The sequence below is a fragment of the Camelus bactrianus genome, chromosome 10 (genome assembly GCF_048773025.1).
Source record: "Camelus bactrianus isolate YW-2024 breed Bactrian camel chromosome 10, ASM4877302v1, whole genome shotgun sequence".
In the NCBI taxonomy this organism is placed as follows: Eukaryota; Metazoa; Chordata; class Mammalia; order Artiodactyla; family Camelidae; genus Camelus; species Camelus bactrianus.
Window position 1 is genome coordinate 9,697,938 of NC_133548.1, and position 20,242 is coordinate 9,718,179.

At 49.5% G+C, this 20,242-nt stretch overlaps 1 protein-coding gene and 1 non-coding gene across 2 annotated transcripts; one reads left to right on the plus strand and one right to left on the minus strand.

Moving 5' to 3' along the window:
* Positions 1 to 5,737: 5,737 nt before the first annotated feature.
* On the minus strand, positions 5,738 to 17,001 carry LOC105070098 (pepsin A-like). Its single transcript, XM_010956382.3, has 9 exons — positions 16,847 to 17,001; positions 16,229 to 16,394; positions 14,491 to 14,608; positions 13,852 to 13,970; positions 12,917 to 13,116; positions 8,559 to 8,675; positions 7,315 to 7,459; positions 7,125 to 7,223; positions 5,738 to 6,054 (listed from the first exon to the last, which is right to left on the minus strand). The coding sequence occupies exons 1-9, from the start codon at positions 16,900 to 16,902 to the stop codon at positions 5,902 to 5,904; spliced, it is 1,173 nt and encodes a 390-aa protein (XP_010954684.1). The 5' UTR covers positions 16,903 to 17,001; the 3' UTR covers positions 5,738 to 5,901.
* On the plus strand, positions 16,699 to 16,770 carry TRNAA-GGC (transfer RNA alanine (anticodon GGC)). Its single transcript has one exon. It is a non-coding gene; the product is annotated as a tRNA-Ala (tRNA).
* Positions 17,002 to 20,242: the final 3,241 nt, after the last annotated feature.

Sequence of the window (20,242 nt, forward strand, 5' to 3'; positions counted from 1 at the left end):
GGCTGCCCTGTTCATTCGCTTTCTTGCCTTTGGAAAGCTGGGAAAACTCTAAGCCCGCAGGTGTGACCTAGCACCCACTTCGACCCCCAGCCTGGAGGAAAAGCCTGCACCAGTGTGAGGCTAGATTCGGAGGGGTCTCTGTGAGCACCCAGTGGCCTCTGCTGCTAGGAGCCTTCTCAAGTGAGGAGAGAAAAGATGGCTGGAGGCAGTTTTGCAGGTTAGGTTCCCTGGGAGGGAACGTCTGAGATGAACTAGGAGGGAAGTGGTTTCTTAGTGCCTGTGTTCAGCCTTCATGTCTGTGAGCAGGAGGGAAGGGGCGGGAGGGAGCAGGAGGGAGCAGTGGGGCCGGGCAGCCCCGAGGTCTCAGCCACCGGCTGTGAGGCTCAGAGTCTGGGATGGCCCTTCAGAGTGTCTGAGGTGGGGCAAGGGCCCAGGGACTTGTGCCCCCATGTTGACCAATATTTCTACCTGGGTCCCCCCAGGCAGGGTGCATCCACCCGGACAGTTCCCTATGAGGCCTGGCGGCTGAGAGCTGTCAGCCAACCACCTTCTCTGCAGCTGGGGGAGAAAACATGTCAGTCCTGAAGGGGGGCATCTGGTCGCTGCAGCCCAGTTTCCACGACAGGTTGAAAGAGGACAGTGCTAACACTGATGGGGGGACATGAGATGGGGATGGAAGACAGAGAACTGTGCTGTCACCAAGTCACCAACTTGCTACTACTGAAATCCAAGGGGGCTGCAGGATGAACTGCACCCACACCTTCCTACGCTGGCCCTTCTCTGCCCTGCTGCTCACTGCGTCTCCCCGGGTGGTGTCTGCGGTGGCTACTGGCTGCGAAGGCCATCCAGGGTATCCAGCCCAGATGCTAGTGCAGTGAGGGCTCCTAATCCGAGCATGATGGTGAGAACAATGAATTTGGAATTAGGAGCATGGAAACGAAAGGCTTCAGAGCTGCAAAGGACTTAGAGACCATCTTGTCTGGTAAGATACCAAGGGTGTGGTTGAGTGAGGTCCGGGGTCCTGTGGGCCCTTAGGTCTCAGCTACCTCATCTGTATTATCAGCAGTCCTACCTCGTGGAGTTGGGATGGTGGCGTGCAATACAGACTGCGTACGTCTTGTTGGCTTGTGCTTGGGACCCTGCACAGCCTACCCGGCTTCACGATGCCTCCTGGGGTCTGATTTCAGGATGAAAGTGTAGCACGCTGGCTGCCTCCATGCTGCAGCTTCTCAAACAAGCCACTGTCACCCTGGTAGTGGCTGAAAGCCAGTGCCAATTTTCATCGTTATCCCTCAATTCCATAAAGTGTGCAATTCAAGTTGTATAATACTAGTCTAGTCTCTCCTCTCCATAGAACTCAAGTAAATGGCATTCATTTTGAACATTAAAAAAGGGCTGGGGTGTGGGGGGGCTAGAGGACAGCTGTAAACACTTCCCCAGGTTAGACCAAGTATAAGGACATGCTTATCTGGGACCACCCAGCTCCCGCCCCCAACCCCGCATGCTTATGGCTGAGACCACAGAAGCCTAGGGAGGTTAGGGGTGTCCTAAGTTTGCACAGCTTAGTCTGACTCCTAGTCTGGGTTTTTCCCCTTCACGTTGCATTTGGTTGGGTTGTTCTGTTGGAGTTTCAGAGTGACAGTTGACAGCTGCAGTTTAGGTGAAGGTGCTGTGACCACCTTATCTTAGTTTGAGCACCCCAGGAGCAGACCTGGAGAGAGGGATTTGGATGAGAGCCGCTGCCCAGGGAGGTGATCCCAGGGAGCAGGGTGAGGGAAGGGGAAGGGAGATGGAGAGGGGAAGGGAGATGGAGAAGTGAAGGGAGACGGAGAAGGGAAGAAGGCTCATCAGGTTTTGGTAAAGGGCACTGCTGTGGGCAATTGGCATCTGGCCCTTCTGTGGACCTCCTGGGAGGTCATGTAGCACACGCTTCAGAATTGTCTGCCGAAGGCCTGAGGATGCTGCTCTGGTCCCTCTCTTGCTCCTGGGCAGTGGGCTCTCCAGCACATCCAGCTGGCCCCACCCAAGGGCATAAGAAGGCCCCAGGGCAGGAGGTGCAGGAGCTGTCTACAGAGCACCCCAAGCTGGGCCAGGGCTCTCACCACCTCACACTGTGGTCAGCACAGTCCCTTCTCAGGACCCCTGGGGGGCTCTGAGCTGTCTCCCCCCAACCATGGGCAGGCAGGGTCATTGTGACATGTTGGGAGGCCCCTGTGGGACCTGACTTGGGGCATATTCTGCCCACAGTGAGCCCCAGTATGACTCCCCCTGCCCAGGGCTGGCTGGCACCAGGAGGTCAGTACCTTCGAGGCCCGAGATGGGTACATAGTACTTTTAACGAGTGGATGAGCTGGTCTGAATTCTCAGCAGCCTGGGCTCCAACAACCCGGTGGGGTGGGGGTGTTCTTGGGTGAGCACACCTTGCATTTTCCCCTACCTAGGAGCCCCCATTTAGGGTTCTGAGAAGTGCAGGGGTATGGGGAGGGTGGGCCAGAAGCCCATTCCACGGTGTCTGTTTCACTGGACCCGGGGAGTTCCTGAAGGCCAGATGCTCACGCCTGGTTCTAGAGACCTGCTTTTGGAGTTTATTAGACAAACCAGCTTGAGGATAAACCACAGTATATTTGGAATGAGGAAAAACTTTCAGAGGTTTAAAAATACCTTTCACTGGGGAGAGCATAGCTCAGAGGGAGAGTGCATGCTTAGCATGCACAAGGTCCTGGGTTCGATCCCCAGTACTGTTAGAAAAAAAAAAACCTACTTGCCTCCTCTCCCCAAAAAATTAAAATAAAAAGTTTTAAATATATAAATTAAAAATAAAAATAATATATATAAAAATGCTTTCATTAACTTATTTTGACTGTGTAGTACATCCACATCATTAGAAATAAAAATATATTAAGTTGTATTCAGTGAAGAGTGTCCCCATTCCCATGCCTACCCCGTATCCTCTCCCACAACCCGCTTCTACGGTGCCTGGTTCTCGGGTGTCTTTTCTTGGTTCCTTTATGTATGTGCAAGTGAATCTTATTTTCTTTATAATCTAAAGATAGACTGGTGTAGGCCCTGTTGTCACCTGCTTTTGTTTGTCTGTGCTTTTTTCACCTGACAGTCTCTTCTCAAGATCTTTGCGCCCCAGTCCCTAGCGAATGTACTCCTTTCTTTGCTTTGTACAGCTGCGGGGTGGCTCCTGTGTGCACACAGCCGAAGTCATACAACCATCCCTGGGGGTGGTGGTGGGGAACATTTGGGTTGTTTCAAATCTTGCTCTTACGAAAGATGCTACAAAGAATAACCTCCGACTTAAATCATTTTGCACGTGTGCAAGTCTGTCTTTAAGATAAATTCCCAGAAGTGAAGTTAGTGGGCCAAAAGGTATACGCATTTCTAATTTTGATGGATAGCGCCAAACGGCACTCCTTAGGGACTATACGAACGGATGCTCCTACCAGCGGTGTGCAGGAATCCGCTCTTGGGAGGGCCAGGGTTCCCCTCATGAGTGGGGCAGAGACCTGTGAAATGAAAATAACATGTCCGGACAAGTGTGAGTGGAAAGGATGGATTGAGCTGAGTTTAGAGCCCTGAGGCCCTGAGGAAATGGGGAAAGACGAATGGGGAAAAGGAATGTGAATCCATCTTATCTTGCAGAGCAAAGTGTCAGATCAGACATGTTAGCAGGGAGTTTTCTAGTACAAATGATCTGTCTAATGGGGAGACTTTTTAGATTCTGTCTGGATTCAGGAATCCCAGGGTGAGGGAGCGGAAGCAGGGCTGGGAGGGAGAGGCTGAGCTGCAGCTGCCCGTGCTGAGAGGCGGGAAGGATGGGGCCAGGGGCAGGAGAAAAGGTGGGTCTGGGGAGACCCGGCTGCATCCCTGGAACTTAGCATACTGCCTGGGGCATGGGAGGTGCTTGCTGGGGCATGGAAACGGCAGAAACACAAACACAGCAGAGGAGCCAAGACACGGTGAAACTCATCCCCAGACACCTGAAAAGCCACCTGTTTGTCTCATGACCAAACATGACTAGGACAGAATACCGGTTGGGGGTGAGAGTGGAGCCCTCTCTGTCTTATGCATGGCCTCTATCAAATCAGATCCATGCTCTCATCTTATCCTATTTGTTTCCTTTTAAAAAGTCATTCCGAATTCATCACTCAGTCATCAAGCACCTACAGTGTGCCAGGCCCAGCTCTTGCTCCTGGGACTTCAACAGTTAAATGATCCCAGTCTCTGTCCTGGTCGATCTGACATAAACCCTCCCATAAATGCCAGATCACCAGCTGTGTCCAGTGCCATAAATGGAAGGAGGGCCGGGCTCGGTGAGAAGGTGGTCCGGGAGGGCTTTGCAGGGAAGGATGTGTAAGCTGAGATCTGCAGGATGCTAGGGGTTAGCGGGTCAAGAAAAAGGAAACAGCAGCCCAGGCCAAGGGAACAGTGTGTGCAAAGTTCTGGAGGTGGGGAGGAGCTTGGGTATTTGTGGAGGTGGACGAAGGCCAGGGTTGCAGGAGCTCGGGGTGAGTGGGATCAAGGTGAGGCAGGAAAGGTATGTGGTGACCAGAGCGTACAGGGCCTGGAAGACATGCCAAAGATTTATTGTCTTATTCCAAGTGCAATGGCAAGGCATTAATGAAAGTTTTCAGTAAGGGAGGGGTGTGATCAAACTGATGTTTCAAAAAGATTGTACAGCTGGTAGAAAATGGGCTGGAAAGGGTCGAAGTGACTCTGGGGAGACCTGGGGCACTGGGTGCGAGAGTTCACCCCAACCATTCCTCGATCCCAACATCTTGTATTTATGCAATAAATTACAAATTGGGGAATGATGTGACAAGTTTCCAAAGTCATCTTGATCTGGGCCCCCCCAAAGTCAGTCCCCATCAGCAGGGAGACCCAGCTCCAGCCCTCGGGCTGGTGTCTCCAGTGGACAGCCTGGAAGCCAGCCGAGGCAGGAGCTATGGGAATTTTTGCAACATGCGTGCTGAGGAGCACAGGACTGGAATAGGTTTATCAGCAAAAGAGGAACTGGGATTAAGCTGAGCTGAGTCAAAGTGAAACAGACCACTTTGCGGCAGAACTTCTCAGAGACTTTGATTGGGAACGGCGCCTTGTGAACCTCCACGAAGCGCCTAGAATGTAGCATGTTTCATACTTACTTTGAAACTTTGTTTTTCGTTGAACGTTTTGCTATGAAAACCCATTCTGAGAAATGCTGCTCTGGATATTTCCTGTCTGCCTTTCTAGGGCAGATTTGCTAGAGGCCTGCTCAGTTCCCTTTCAACAATCTCTCCTCAGGGATCAGAAAACCGTCCTCTTTAAATCACTGATGGGAAACAGATCAGCTCAGTGTCTTGCCCCCAGAGTGTTGAGGGGTTCTGCATCAATCAGCTCATTACGGAGCAGCCTGGTAGATTTGGGGGTGTCAGCTTCTGTAACCTCTCCAGCCCACATCTTATGGACAACATTGCCCTACCTGGCCTACTCAGGAATGTCACCATCAGTGGCTACCTCTCCTCGACGTCTTTCCTTTTCTCATGATCAATTTCTGGCTTTGGGAAAAATAAGTTACTCTCTCAACCAAGAAGTCAAGTGCTCGATTCTACGAGGAGGCAACAGGCCTGGCATTTCTGGTCCCCAAGTTTTTATATGAATGATGCTCCCAGTCAGACCAGCCAAGGCCCGTCCGTCTTCCTCTGGTGACATGAAGGAGACACTGACGAAAAGAAGCAACCCCACAAAGCCATTTTCAGGAGATTATAATTTATTCTACATTATTGGCGTGACAGGAAACAGGGCCGAGATTCCACCTCCCCAATCCCATAGGGAAAAGCAATCAGGAGAATTGTCTACAGCTCAGAGCGGGCACAGAACTGGGGCTGGATCTCCCTGGGAAGTGGCCGGAAAGACTCAGGCTTGGGCCACGGCAGCCAGGCCGACCTGGTTGTTTGCCCTGTCGAAGACGGTGAAGTACTGGCGGATGAAGACGTCACCCAGGATCCAGAGCTCTTCGGAGCTGGAGAGGTCCATGCCCTCGAAGCCGCTGGTGCAGCTGTCGTCGCTCTGGGGAAAGAAAAGGAGAATAAGACTGGAGCTAGGACACAGACCCAGCAGTGACAGGCGCTGGGGAATAAGCAAGGCACGTGCAAGGAGGACCTTGCCGGCCTGGGATCTGTCTGTACAAGCTGCTCGCTGCACTCTTGGTTTCCAGGGATTACTAGACATTATCCAGTGTTTCTGGCAGATGCACAAATCCTGACATCAGCATCAGAGCTGAGGGGTTTAGGGAGAACTCAGCTGCTGGGAAGGATTTTGGAAGTGCGGGTGATGCAGCCTTTTCTCATTATTCTGACTCCGTCCAGTGGCAAAGTGGATCAGCTTGTGGTCCTTTCTATTCACTAAGTCACTGGGCCAGCAAACTTGGCTGCCTATTAGAATGACCTGGGGTGCTTTGATGCCTGCACCCCGCCCCCCACAACCAGGGTTCAGGCCCTACCCCCTCCTAATTAATCAGCATCGCTGGGGGAGGGGCCTGGGTATCCGATTTTCTTGCTGAATAACATTGACTCATTGGGCAAAACTAGTTTTCCACCCGGCATTACAATGGAAGGCAGAGTTCCCGTAGCTCATCGGACTAAGGACATGTGGCTTGGTAGAGACAGTAAGAGCATCAGAAGCCCTGACCCTCTGGAGGGTGTGATTTCCATTTGCCCAACCCTTTGTACTTTGATGTGGTCAGCTTCACGTGATTACCCTAACCTCACCCTGAGCACAGGGAAAGCTCCAGCTTTTAGACAAGGAAACTGAGGCTGAGGGAGGTTGCCACTTGTTCAGAATCCACGGGCTAGTGAGTGCGTCCCAGAGCATGGACTCAGGAGTCCAACTAGAAATTCTCTTGCCACATCTTCAGCGTTTGCTTCACTCCCCACCCCAGCCCCACTCCCCCAGGGGGTGCTGCACCCAAAGTCTCATTCGGGCAGTTATTTTTCACATATTCTTTCTCTCCGGAGGTTGTCCAGAGCAGTTGTCAGCATCAGCTTGTGGAAGTGCACTTTCCCTTGAGCAAAGTGGGGTATGTATGCAGCCACATCCTCTGCGGACACACCTAGGTAGGAGGTCCTGAGCCCCCTTACCTCCAGGATGTAGGCACTGGGGGACAGAGGGTACTGGACGCCGTTGATGGTGAAGACGATGTTGGGCAGGCTGCTGATGGAGGAGCAGCTGACCACCATCTGGAAAGAACAAGGGTTAGAAGGGCTTTCATTCCTCCTGTGGCAGCCCCACCGCTTGGGTCGAGAACAGGGCAGTCAGGGCTGGACTTACATCACCGTATGAGTCCTCACTGGCTCCGATGTAGCTCTGGATGTTAGAAATGGCGTCGGTTGGGCCGGCCAGCAGAGAGGTGCCGGTGTCAACAATGGCCTGGCAGCCACTGCTGCAAGCGATGGACTCTCCTTCCATGGTGATGCTGAGAACGAGATGCAAGTCAGGGTTCCCTGAGCCCCCAGGGGGTATGTCTCCCCAAGGAGGAAGTAGGTGACCCCAGACGGTCCCTCTTCCCCATCCATTGGCCAGTGTCTAACATTTCAGCTGCTCTTGTTCACGCATTTATTCTAGGCATCATGTACTCAACAGAGATGTACTGAGTGCCTACTCTGTGCTAGGCACCAGAGATGCAAAGCCAAACAAGGGGGCTGCAGTTTCTGGCTTCAGGGAGTTCACACTCTATCTGGAAAGAGAAGTTATGATTGAGGAACAGAGGATAAGTGGGGCACATGGCAGGGGAACGGGAACACAAACCAGGGTGAGGGTGGTGGTAGGGAGCAACCAGAGAAGGCTTCTCAGGAATGCAGACACCCAGAGGTTGCTAGGGAGGCGAAGAGCTGGAGGAGGACATCACAGGCAGAGGGGGTGGATGGTGGGGAGTGATGAAGACTAGGGCAGCAGGGGCGGGGGTTCGAGAAACTGATGAGGTTTTCTCATGGGTAGATGGAAGAGGACCAGTGCGCCCTGGTTTGCCCGGGACTGTCTTGGTTTTAGTAGTGAAAGTCTGGCATCCCAGGAAACTGCTCACTCCTGGCCAAACCTGGGCAATGGGTCACCCTAGCCAGCCAGCTGGGGGCAGAACAGATGGTGAGTGAGGCGGCTTAGGGGACAGACAGGCTCTGAAGGGGAAGGTGGGAGGGAATGACCTGAAACAGCGTCTCAGCCATTTCACCCTGACCCTAGACCAAAAGTCACAGGCCCCCTAAATGCTGAGATGTGCGGACAGGGGGTCCTCCACTTCCCAGGGATGCTGGTAGATGGTCCTGCCTCCTTGCCCAGAAGGAAAGTGGCTATCTCATCCTTGCAGAGTGTCTGAGGGTCCCAGACAGCACGCTTCCTCCGGTGAGGTGCCCTTCCCTGGGTTTCTCTGGCTCGGCCAAATTCCACCTTCTCCTTCTGGAGCACATTTCCCTGTTCTGGCTGTTCCAGGGGAATCCTGGAATGCTGAGTTTACTACAAGTCTGTAAAGAAGTGGGATCTGGGGCTCACGCCAGTATATTACCAGTCCTCAGTGACCTCACCTGTCCACGGTGATCTGCCAGTAACCCTCAACAGAAACAGGCACCCAGTTGAGGCTTCCTGTATAGTAAGAAGAATCGATGCCACCAAATATCACCACGCTTCCACTCTCGTCATTGCTGTGGAAAGTGGAGGGGAAGACAGGTAGTCATTCATTCATTCACTCATTCACCTGAACATAAGCTATGAGCATGCTAAGAGCCACTCTTTTTTTTTTTCTTTTTCTTTCTTTCTTCTTTTTCTTTTTCTTTATTTTTTAGAAGTTCTTTTCTAAGAGCTATTCTTGATTAGGTTCCTTTTTTTTTTTTTTAAAAACAGACTATATTCTTTTAGAGCAGTTTCAGTTTCACAACAGAACTGAGCAGAAAATATAGAGAGTTCACACATAGCCCTCCCCACCCACACATATACACTCCCCTACCCTCAACACCCCTCATCAGTGCGGCATATTTGGTACAATCGATGAACTAACATGGGCACGTTATTATCAACCAAAGTCCATAGTTTAATTTAGGGCTCACTCTTGATGTTGTACATTCTGTGGGCTTTGACAAATGCATAATGACCTGTAGCCACCACTATAGTATCATACAGAATAATTTCAATGCCCTAAAAATCCCTTGTGTTCCATCTATTCATTCCTCCCTCCCTCCCTCTCCCCAAACCCTTGGAAACCATGATCTTTTTATTGTTTCTATAGCTGTGCCTTTTCCAGGATGTTGTTTGGTTGGAATTGTACAGTTTGTAGCCTTTTCAGACTGGCTTCTTTCATTTAGTAATATGTCTTTTAAGTTTCTTCCATGTCTTTCATGGCTTGATAGATCATTTTTTTTACTGTACATATATTATTAATTTACATATATGTACTGTTCATTGTTTCTAAGAATGTTTAGAGCTTTAGCTTTTTAAACTTACATAGTTATCAAAGGAATAAAGCCAAACACAAAATAAGAATTAATTCAAAAAGATACATACACCCTGCTATTAACAACAGTATTATTTATAATTCCCAAGATATGGAAGCATCCTAAGTGCACATCAATAGTTGAATAGATAATGAAGATGCAGCACATATACTTATATATGTAATGGAATACAACTCACCCATAAAAAAGAAGAATATTTTGCCATTTGCAGCCCTTCATTCACTTTTTCTTTTTCACTTCAAAAACTAGAATTTTATAACTGGCAGAGACATTTCCATTACATCAAAAACAACAAAATACCTAGAAGTAAACGAGGTTACCTAAACTCTGAAAACCAAAATGACACAAAGAAATGGAAAGATTTCTTGTGCTCTTGGATTGGAAGAATCAACACTATCAAAATGGCCACACTACCCAAAGCAATCCACAGATCCAATGCAACCCTCATCAAAATACTCCTGACATTCCTCACAGAGCTAGAACAAACAATTCCAAAATTTATAAGGAACCACAAAAGACCCCGAACAGCCAAAGCAATCTTTTGTAGGTCTCTTTTTTTTTTTTTTCCTTCTTTTTGTTCTCTTTTCTTATGGTTTGATGACTAGAGAAGGTCTTTTAACATTTGTTGTAAAGCTAGTTTGGTCATGTTGAAATCTTTTAACTTTTGTTTATCTGTGAAGCTTTTATTTCTCCATCAAGTCTGAATGAGAGCCTTGCTGGATAGAGTATTCTTGGTTGTAAATTTTCCCCTTTCATTACTTTAAATATATCGTGCCACTCCCTTCTGGCCTGTAGAGTTTCTACTGAAAAATCAGCTGATAACCTTATAGGAGTCCCTTGTATGTTATTTGTTGCTTTTCTCTTGCTAATTTTAATATTTTCTCCTCATCCTTAATTGTTGGCAGTTTGATGACCGTGTGCCTTGGTGTGCTCCTCTTTGGGTTGATCCTGTGTGGTACTCTCTGCGCTTCCCGGACTTGGGTGACTGTTTCCTTTCCCAAGTTGGGGAAGTTTTCAGTGATTATCTCTCCAAAAATTTTCTCAGGTCCTTTCTCTCTCTCTTCTCTCTCTGGGTCCCCTATAATGTGAATATTAGAGCAGTTCATGTTGTCCCAGAGTTCTCTTACACTACCCTCATTCCTTTTCATTCTTTTTCCTGTTTTCTGTTCTGCAGTAGTGATTTCCACTAATCTGTCTTCTAGCTCACTGATCCATTCTTCTGCCTCATTTAGTCTGTTCTTGGTTCCTTCTAGTGTGTGATTCATTTCAGTGATCTTATTCTTCAGCTCTGTTTGGGTATTCTTTATATTTTCCAACTCTTTGCTAAAAACTTCACTCTGTGCATCTGTACGCCTCTTGAGTTCTCTGAACATCTTGGCTATCATTACTTTAAACTCTTTCTCAGATAAATTGCCTATCTCCTCATCACTTATTTCTTCTTCTGGAATCTTATCTTGTGCCTCGGCCTGGGAGATATTCCTTTGCCGCCTCATATCGCCCAGCTTTCTGTGTGTTTGTGGATTCCTTCCACAGGCTTTGAGGTTATTGTTTTCTTAGTTCTAGTATCTGCCCCTGGTGGATGAGGCTAGACTAGAGGCTTATGCAGGTTTCCTGGCAAGAGGAGCCAGTGCCTGCCCACTGCTGGGGGAAGCTTGGTCCTGGGCCTCTGGTGGGTAAGGCCCACCAATGTCTAGGGGTGTTAGTGGCTCAGGAGGTCTGCTGATGGGTGGGGCTGTGCTCCCACCCTGTATGTTGTTCGGCCTGAGGCTTCCCTACAGGCTGTTGTGTGGGGCTAGGTCTTGGTGCTAATGATCCAATCAAGATGTCAGCCTCCAGGAAAGCTCATGTAGATGAACACTACCAGAATATCCACCACTAGCTTTTATGCCCCCTGAGTGAGGCACAGCCATCCCCTACGTCCCCAGGAGAACCTCCAAATCCAGCAGGCAGGCCTGGCCCAGGTTCCTATGAAACCACTGCCTCTGCCCTTGGACCTGGTACATCTGAGTTTCTGTGTGCACTTCCCTCTTGATTGGGTTCTTGCCAGTGGCAGGGGCTGTGCTGAGTGTGTGACCAAGAGGGTTTCTTAATCCTCACACCAAGGCCCATGCCATGGTCACTATTATTATTTCCACTTTACAGTGAGGAAACAAGCTCAAAGAGGTGAGGCACCGTGCCCAAAGTCACACAGCCAGGTTGTCCAACCAAGACTAGAACCCAGATCTTTCTAGTTCCAAAGTGTGTGGTTTCCACTACATACTCACTCTTGCTACCATGGGGACCTCAAGAGGAATGAACAGCAGCTTCTGCTCTGAAAGCCTTGATAGTGAAGTTCATGGTTTGTCAACGTCTGAAGATGTTATTGATTGTCCTGATTGGGTGGGGGTGGCGGGAGCCCCTGGTGTCTAGTAGGTCAAGGCCGGGGAGGCTGCTAAACCTCCTACACTGCCCAGACAGCCCCCAACAGCAAGGAATTATCTGGTCCCAAAATGTCAATAGTGCTAAGGCTGAGAAACTGATCTAGTTGGCTTCATGGGAAATAGCTAAGTATCCCTAAAGGCAAATTATGTTTAAGAGCCAGCTTGAATAGTAAGTGGTCCAGAGGAAAAAAGGTTAAAGGGACCCTCCTGTTGTAATGGCAGGAGTCCTTGTTACTGGAATATTCCTTGTCTCAATCTCTTCAGTTTCAGGTTAGATAAGGAAGCAAATGTAGATGATAGAAAGGAATTCATCCCTAAAGAACTGGTCACAGGCAGCCTGTGACCCCACTCAGTTCATCCTACCCCATGGTTCCCGTAAACATCTTGACAGTCCATGTGATATGATGAGATCACAGTAGAACAGTTAATAACTAAATAAAAACATCAATCATGACACATCGCTTCAAAAGAGAAGGATGTGTGGGTCTCGGCAAAGTCAGTGACACACCCTCAGCTATTCTGGCCTGAACCTCTACTCAAGGAACATCAACACTCGGTTTCTTCTTTATTTATTCTTCGAATTAACTCATAGTCATACGTGGATCCTAGACTGGGTTAACTAATTCAAGAAATTGCTTTCATTATTGAAAAATTTCATTGTTCAAGATGTTAAATCTCAGTCAAACCTTCTTTTCACTTTTTGCTATTGAATTTTGGCCCTGATTTTAAGTGGATACTCTTGAAATGGTGGACGGGATGAGGGGAGGTGGGGTGGAGGGAGGGGTGCTGGAAAACAAATAGCTAATGGTATTTGCCTTGGGTACGGCAAGCTCTCGCTAGTAAAGTAAAGCCAATGAAGATGGTTCATTAGAGGGGTATTGGGCACCATTCTCTCCAAAGACATACCTCTCGAGCCTTAGACATGAACCTGTCCAATCTCCTGCTGGCCAAGATTCTCTCCATCCCACCCAGCCCTCAAAAGCCACCGGCTGTGACCTCTTAGCCCCAACTTACGAGCTCAGGTAGACAGAGAAGAGGTCTTCGGAAATCAGACCCTCGTCCCAGATGTTGTCAAAGACAGGGGTGGCCCCGGAGGAGGAGATGCTGGGGTAAGCCAGACCCAGGATGCCATCGAAGGGGGCATAATACAGGAAGGAGCCGGGCTCTGTCTCACTCAGGCCAAAGATCTGGTTGACATCGCTGATGCCTCCAACCTGAGTCGGGGGAACCAAGATGTTCACAATCAGTTTGTGTTTGCAGAACCCTGCAGGGTGCCAGCCCTGCGTGCAGAGCGTCCTTGGTTCCTCTCTTGTAGGACTTGGCCTCTGGGCATCAGACTGGAAGGAGTGGAGAGGGATTATCCCTGGGAATGCTTGTTATTCCACTGGAGGGAACAGCTGATGCTGATCTCCAGATGGCCACAGTCTGCGACTTGGTGAGAATTTGCTGCAGAACAGATGGTCACCGTGTGTTTGTGCTTTTGAAGATCGGATGCAAAGCAGACCCTGGGCAAATCAGAGCCCTTGACCCCTGCTGAGCCCTGAAAGTGGGGTAGGGGGTAGGGTTGTGTGCTTGGGGAACTTTTGTGACTCAAGGCGGCTGCAGGGTGGTGGGAAGGAGGAAGAAGAGGTACAAATAGAGGACTGAGCCTTTTTCTACCTTCTCCCCACCCTCCTCCATAGCATTCAGCTTGGGTGGGGCTGAGGCTGGCTTCTAGCTCTAGGCACCCCACCCCTGTACCGCTGCTGCCCCCACTAGAAATGTCTGTGATATCTCTACCACTTCCTGCATGCCCCGGTCAGGTTACATTTTTGATCACTGAGACCCATATTGCTTGAAGAAGTTGGTTCTAGTGTGGGCCAGGGGGCAGGGGGTGCTGTGGCCTCCAGTCCCCTGGAAGCTGGCCCCAGGGCTGGGTGAAATGAGGAGGCCAGCCAGCGGGTGCTCACCTGGACAGTGTCATATCCGAGGATGCCTGTCATGCTGCCGGTGCCATAGGTGATGGAGAGCGTCTCGTCGGTGCCCTGGTAGGTGGAGGATTCCTCAGGGTTGAAGCGGTTGTGGTTGGCTGCAAGAGAAAGACGTGACATTGTCAGACTCCAAAAGCTGAGTGAGTGTCATGGGCCGGGATGTCTCCTGGGGCTGGGTGCCTTGGTTCTGGGTGGGGCTTCAGAGAAGAAAGGTAACCTTTTCCCCAGACTTTGGATCCCTGCATTCCCAGGTTCCTTTTTCTGTGTGGTTGGACCAGTTGGGACCATCTCACTGATGGAAGGTCTTCTCGAGGGTCCCCCCCGGCATCTCCCTCCCTAGGCTAATGCTGAGTGGAGCAGGCCCATGGCTGCGCACAGTGATTTGCACCTTCATACCCTCTGCCATGGCCCTGAACTCCCTGGGGGCTGGGACCACATGTGATTCCCCGCTTCATCCTCCAGGGCACCTAAATAGTAGGTGCTGAGTAAATGCCTATTGAGTGGATTCCTGAGTGACTCCAGCAGACTTGCAATCAGACCGATTTGAGGCCCCTGAGTGTTCAGGGCTCCCAGGTTGGTTGGTGCTGGGGGCCTGGACAGGGCAGGCTGGGCACTCACTGCAGGCAGAGCTGGAGCAGTAGATGGAGGGCACCCACAGGTTGGAAGAGCCAGTGTCAAAGATGACGGTGAAGTTCTGAGCTGGGGTTCCGATGCTGATGGTGCCAAAGTACTCCGTCTGCCGGGGTGGGGACAGCACAGCTCACTGTCTTGGGACTCACCAACCTGGTCTCCCCAGGGACTGTCTCTGAGCCATCTTCTCAGTCATCTCCTGCCTTCCCCTTCGCTGGCTTCCTTGCCTTTCTCTCTATCCAGTGAGTCCATCCTTTAAGGCCCAGCCTATTCTCCCCTCCTCCTTGAAGTCTTCCCTGATTACTTTCCTGTTACCCTCTGATTTTTCTCTTCTAAGCACTATAAACAGTAATAATTATCTACTGTCCCTTCCTAAGCTCTTGCCTTGTATGTCTTAATCTTTCCATTCTCAAAAATGCACACCCTCGGTTTGGGGTGGAACCTTACAGCACCCAGCAGAGTGTATTTTCATTAAATTGTTGATGAAGAGATAAACAAGTCACCTTCGAAACAGAAATCCCTTGAGATCTCTTATTCCTAGATCTGGGTGCAGATTTTAAGAAAGGGCATCCTCACAGAATTTTTATTCTTAGTGGAAGCAATTTCTCCCTCACCAACTCTGTTCCAACTACAGTGATCTTGCTATTCTTTGATGGCAAGCTCATTCCCACCCCAGGGCCTTTGCACTTGCACTTCCTTGTGCTAGGAAAATGTTTATTCTAGATCTTTTCCTGGCTGGCTCCTTCACATTGATCATTCAGAACTCCAGTCAGATGTCAACTCAGCCAAAAGACCCTCTGACCACTTCATCTAAATTTGCCCCTGCCTTCTTCTTCTTCTTCCCCTGACTCTAATTAAGTAATTTTTTCTTTGTGACACTTGTAATTACCACGAATTATCTTACATACTTATTTCTTGGTCTCTTATTTTTCTTCCCCACCAGAATATAAACTCCAATATCTTTGTTGAGTCACCATTGTTTCCCCAGCTGTGGTACATGGTAGGTGCTTTGGAAATATTTGTTAAGGGGGAGGGTATAGTTCAAGTGGTAGAGTGCATGCTTAGCATGCATGAGGTCCTGGGCTCAATCCCCAGTACCTCCATTAAAAAAAATTAAATAAATAAACCTAATTAACCTCCCCCTCCAAAAGAAATATTTGTTAAGTGACCTTAAACTCAAAATTTCCCCCAGTATGTCTGACTGGGCTTTGAACATGAACACTGGCTTCTTTTCCTCAAATGCGCTCTGCTCCCCACTGTCACAGGGTCTAGCACAAGTCATCGAACTCTCTGGGAACTTCTCCTGTCCTTCTGGACCCCCTGCTCTTCCTTCATTGCCCCAGGGAGGTGTCCCTGCCTGCCACCTGCCGCACATGTACTTATCACGCTTTGTGAGGCTCACTGATTACCGTCTGTCTCTCCTACCAGACTGTGAGCTTCCTGAGGTTTTGTTCACTGCTGCTTCCCCGGGCCCAGCACCGTGCCTGACACGTGGGAGGTGCTCTGTATACGGAAGCACCGGAGGAATGAACGAATGAATGAGAGCAGCAGCTCTGACTGTGAGTTTTCCTGCCTCCCTGTGCCTCTGAGATCCAGGGAGTGGACCCCTGGCTTACTACTGCCTGGGGGCTCAGAGCCCTGGGCCATCTTCCAAGACCCCTGGGACCCCCTTCTCTCCTCCCGGCCAAGGCCTTGGAGCCGGCCCACTGCCTGCCCGCACACTCACATCCAGGTAGTTCTCAAGCGGCTGTTCGTCCAGGAAGTTGGCAGCCTCTGAGGTGGCAGGGAAGTACTTGCTGGCTAGGTTGTGGTGGTGGATCTTCAGGAAGTCCTTCAGTTTGCCTTGCTCAGTCAGGTTCTTCCTCAAGGACTTCTTCTTGACGAGCGGGACCCTGTGGTGGAGCAGTTGCAAACTGATGATTTGGAGGAAGAGGGGTGACTCGGCCAGGGGCCTGCTTATGGGGTGCTGGAAAAGCCCTAGAAGGAGACGGAAGCTGGCCCAAGAGAGGAAGAAGGAAGGCAAGAGGGGAGATACTCCTGTTTTGGGGGCACAAGGATGCAGAGGGGGTCAGCAGTCCCCCAAAGTCACCTGGCCCGGTGCTGGAGCTGGGGACCTCACCCAGGCTGGACTGCAGAGCCTGGGCGGTTAACCGTATCTGCAGTGCTCTGTCCCCAAAAGGGCAGGGAAGTGGGGAGGGGGGTATAGCTCAGTGGTAGAGCGCATGCTTGGCATGCATGAGGTCCTGGGTTCAGTCTCCAGTATCTCCATTAAAAAAAAAAAAAAAGGGCAGAGAAAGGAGAGCTTTGGAAGCAGTTCTCCAGGCAGCGTGTCCCCCAGACTCACTTGTGGGTGATGCACTCGGAGAGCGCCACCAAGCCGAGCAGTAACAGCCACCTCATGGTTCTTCCGTGCTCTGCAGTCTCCAGAGAAGGGAAGATGGATGGAAGGCGTACAGCAGCAGGCAGGAGCCGCTCCTTATATACAGACCAAGTCCTCGGGGGTGGGCCTTACCCGTCTCCAAACATTACCCATTACACTGACGTCAAACAGAAAATTTCCTGATATGATTGTTCCTGCCCTGAGCCACGTTCTGGGGAGCTTCCAGGTGAGTTGTTTTCCACTGTGACCACATCCCACAGCCAGAATGGATCTGCACAGGGGGAGCGATGACAGGGCGGCATATTTCTTAAGTAATATAAACCATCAAAAATTGACAAGCTGAATATTTTGACAAAATTGGTCCGAAGCACACTTAACATGGAAGAAATGTCAAAGGAGCTCCTTGTACCCCGATTTGTCCTGGTGGGACAGTCGGCTGGCATTCTTGGAAAGTGACAGGTCACATGCCTGTGGCAGCTGCTCCCAAGCACATTCATAGGTCCGCGGTTTGGGACTCAGAACACATTTCCCTACAGAAATGTCATTATACGGGGTGGTTCTGTGTCTAACTAGCCTTATTTTGCACTTGCTTCTCATGGCAATTGGGTTGAGTCTTGGGAAAGCGGTGTGTGCTGTACAGAGGTGGGAGGGAGTGGAGCAAGTGGAAAAAGGCTTCCTTTCCTGGAGGAAGCAAACTTGAAACAGGCCGAGCTGGTCTTTGGAATCCGTGCCCCTCACATTCTGCACCCTCTTTCTTACCACTGCTCTCTATCTTCTCGGGTTTCTCAAAGCCTCTACCTTTGAGACCCCATCTGGGTCTGACTCCCAGGTGCTCCAGGCTTAAAACTTGACTGAATCATTTGCACTGGAGCAAAGCAATCTGGGCAAATTCTTACTAGGGTGTGAAGGACTTAGAAAGGTTTGCTTCTTGAAAGAGAATGGTTTCCAACCCAATGGATTCTTTCCTTTGTGGGGTTTATTCAGTGGACAAAGCGGAGCGAGCACTTTGATTCAGGAATTGTGATGGAGTGAGAGAGGTGGCAGAGAGGTTACCAGTAGGTAGTGGAGCCCTGTCTGCGGGTCTTGTTCTCAAATCAGATTCCCTGGGCCACCCCTGGTTTTTCCAGCATTGGGAGATATATTCTGTAAAAACTCAAAATTTCCCCCAGTGCATCTGGTTGAGTATGGAGGGGTGGGCTGTACAGCTCAAGGTCAGGACCAGTGGTGGTTCGTTCAAAGCACATTTGCATTTCAAACTCACTCATTAAGACTTTGTGCCCCAAATGCGGTTCACTGACCCATATTTTCCATTTTCACATCTTTTTGGCCCCTGCTTCCTCTCTCCTCTCTTTTCTTCCCCATTGAGCTTTCTCCTTTGATCTACACACACACCTTTGGGCAGATCTCAGCACTTTAACGGGGGAGAAGATGGTCCTGAAGATGCCTGCCTAGGTCCTGGGAGCAGCAGATGGAAACCCTGGCTTAAGGCTCCCACTGGGAGGGTGGGGGAGGGTCATGTCCTGGGGGAGCTCAGCGGGGTCTCCAGAGGTACTTGGTGTCTTCCTCTGGGCAGTGGATACTCATTTTTCTTTACATTTTGTATGGTACGCATATATGAAGTGGTTCATAATACTTTAAAAAAAAAAAAAAAAGAAAGAAAGGAGGCTCTGTGCATCCTTTTCAACTTAGAAAAGGAGGCAACTGAGCTTGGGTGGAGCAGGGTGAGTCAGGGAACCCTCAGGACTGAGATGTGGGGAATGAACCATGAAGAACATTACGTGTGTTTTATTCATCTTTCATCTCCCTCAGTGAGTTATATGGTGCATGGAAGTGTTCAACACAGCATTTTAATTAATCTCATGTGAGCTCGGCTTAGCTGAGAGCAGTTTGGGACTGTGGCTCAGAGGAGGGTCATGATTTCATAATTAGCTGTTTTTTGCCCTTTGCCAGCCATTGCGGTAACTGACACAGAAGCTCGTTGTTCATGTGTTTCTCTTCTTTGGTGGTGAGGGGAGGCTGGGGAGCTCAGGTTCACCGACCACTACTCTTAGCTCGTTGTGGTAGGTGAGGTTATTATCCCCATTTTATAGATGAGGAAACTGAGGCACAGAAAAGTTGTGCCACTTGCCTGAGGTGACAAAGATAAGAAGTGACTGAGCAGGGGCTTGAATCCAGGTCTCTGTCATTTCCTATGTCTGCTCCCTTATGTACCCACTGACAGATGTTTACTGGAGGCTGTGAGAGAATCTTAGGAAAATCATTTGTTACCGAGTCCAAGCTCATACTGCTTGCTGCATGACAGACCAATAAACTGAGGGGTGAATTGTTGGAGCTAGGAATAGCGACTTTATTTGGAAAGTGAGCAGACCAAGAAGATGGTGGGCTAGTGTCCCAAAGAACCATCTTTTTGAACCTGAGTTAGAATTCATGCTTCTTTTATACTAAAAGGGGAGGGAGTAAAGTCAAACATTTCCTGGTCAGCCTCCGGAGGGAATGTGTTAATTTCTCCCCTCCTGCAGCCCATTCACAGGCAGGTCAGGATGTTTCTTGTGAGCTAAACAAAGATATTTTAGCTTAATGCTCATTACCTGGGAGGCGAGGTTCCCAGAGATGGATGGGCCATTATGGATAATTTAAGCTTACAGGCATCATCTCATTAGTGATTAACTTGTAGCAAAAGCAATAGAATACAAAGGTTAAGAAAAAGAAACAGATCCAATATGGAATCAGATTTGTTCTTCTCTCTCACACTCTGCCTCCTGCATCTGGGTTTGAATTGCAGCCCTGCCTCTAAATAGCAGCAAGATCAGGGGCTGGTGATCCAGTTGCTCTGAGACTCAGTTTCCTTGTCTGTGAAATGGGAACAATAGTACCACCAATTCCATAGGCACAGAGTGCTCACCAGCCATCCCCGTAACAGTGGCTACAGTGACAAGTGCTGACGAGGATGCCAAACAATTGGAACTTTCCTCCCTTTCAGGTGGGAACTCGAGATGGTACGGCCACTTTGGAGAACAGTTTAGCAGTTTCTTATAAAGTCAATATGCACATACCATTTGGCCCAGAAACCCCCCTTCCTGGGTATTTACTGAAAAGAGATGAAAAACGTATGTCCGCACTAAGACCTGCACATAACTATTTATAACAGCTTTTCTCATAATTGCCCCAAACTGGAATCAACTCAATGTCCTTGTGCTGGTCCCCAGACAAATGAGCAGTGTAGCCACACGATGGAAGACCACTCAGCTGTAGAAACAAATGAACTACGGGATGAATCTCATGAGCGTTATGCTGAGTGAAAGAGGCCGATTGCAAAGGCTACATTTGTAGGATTCTATTTGTGTGACATTCTGGAAAAGG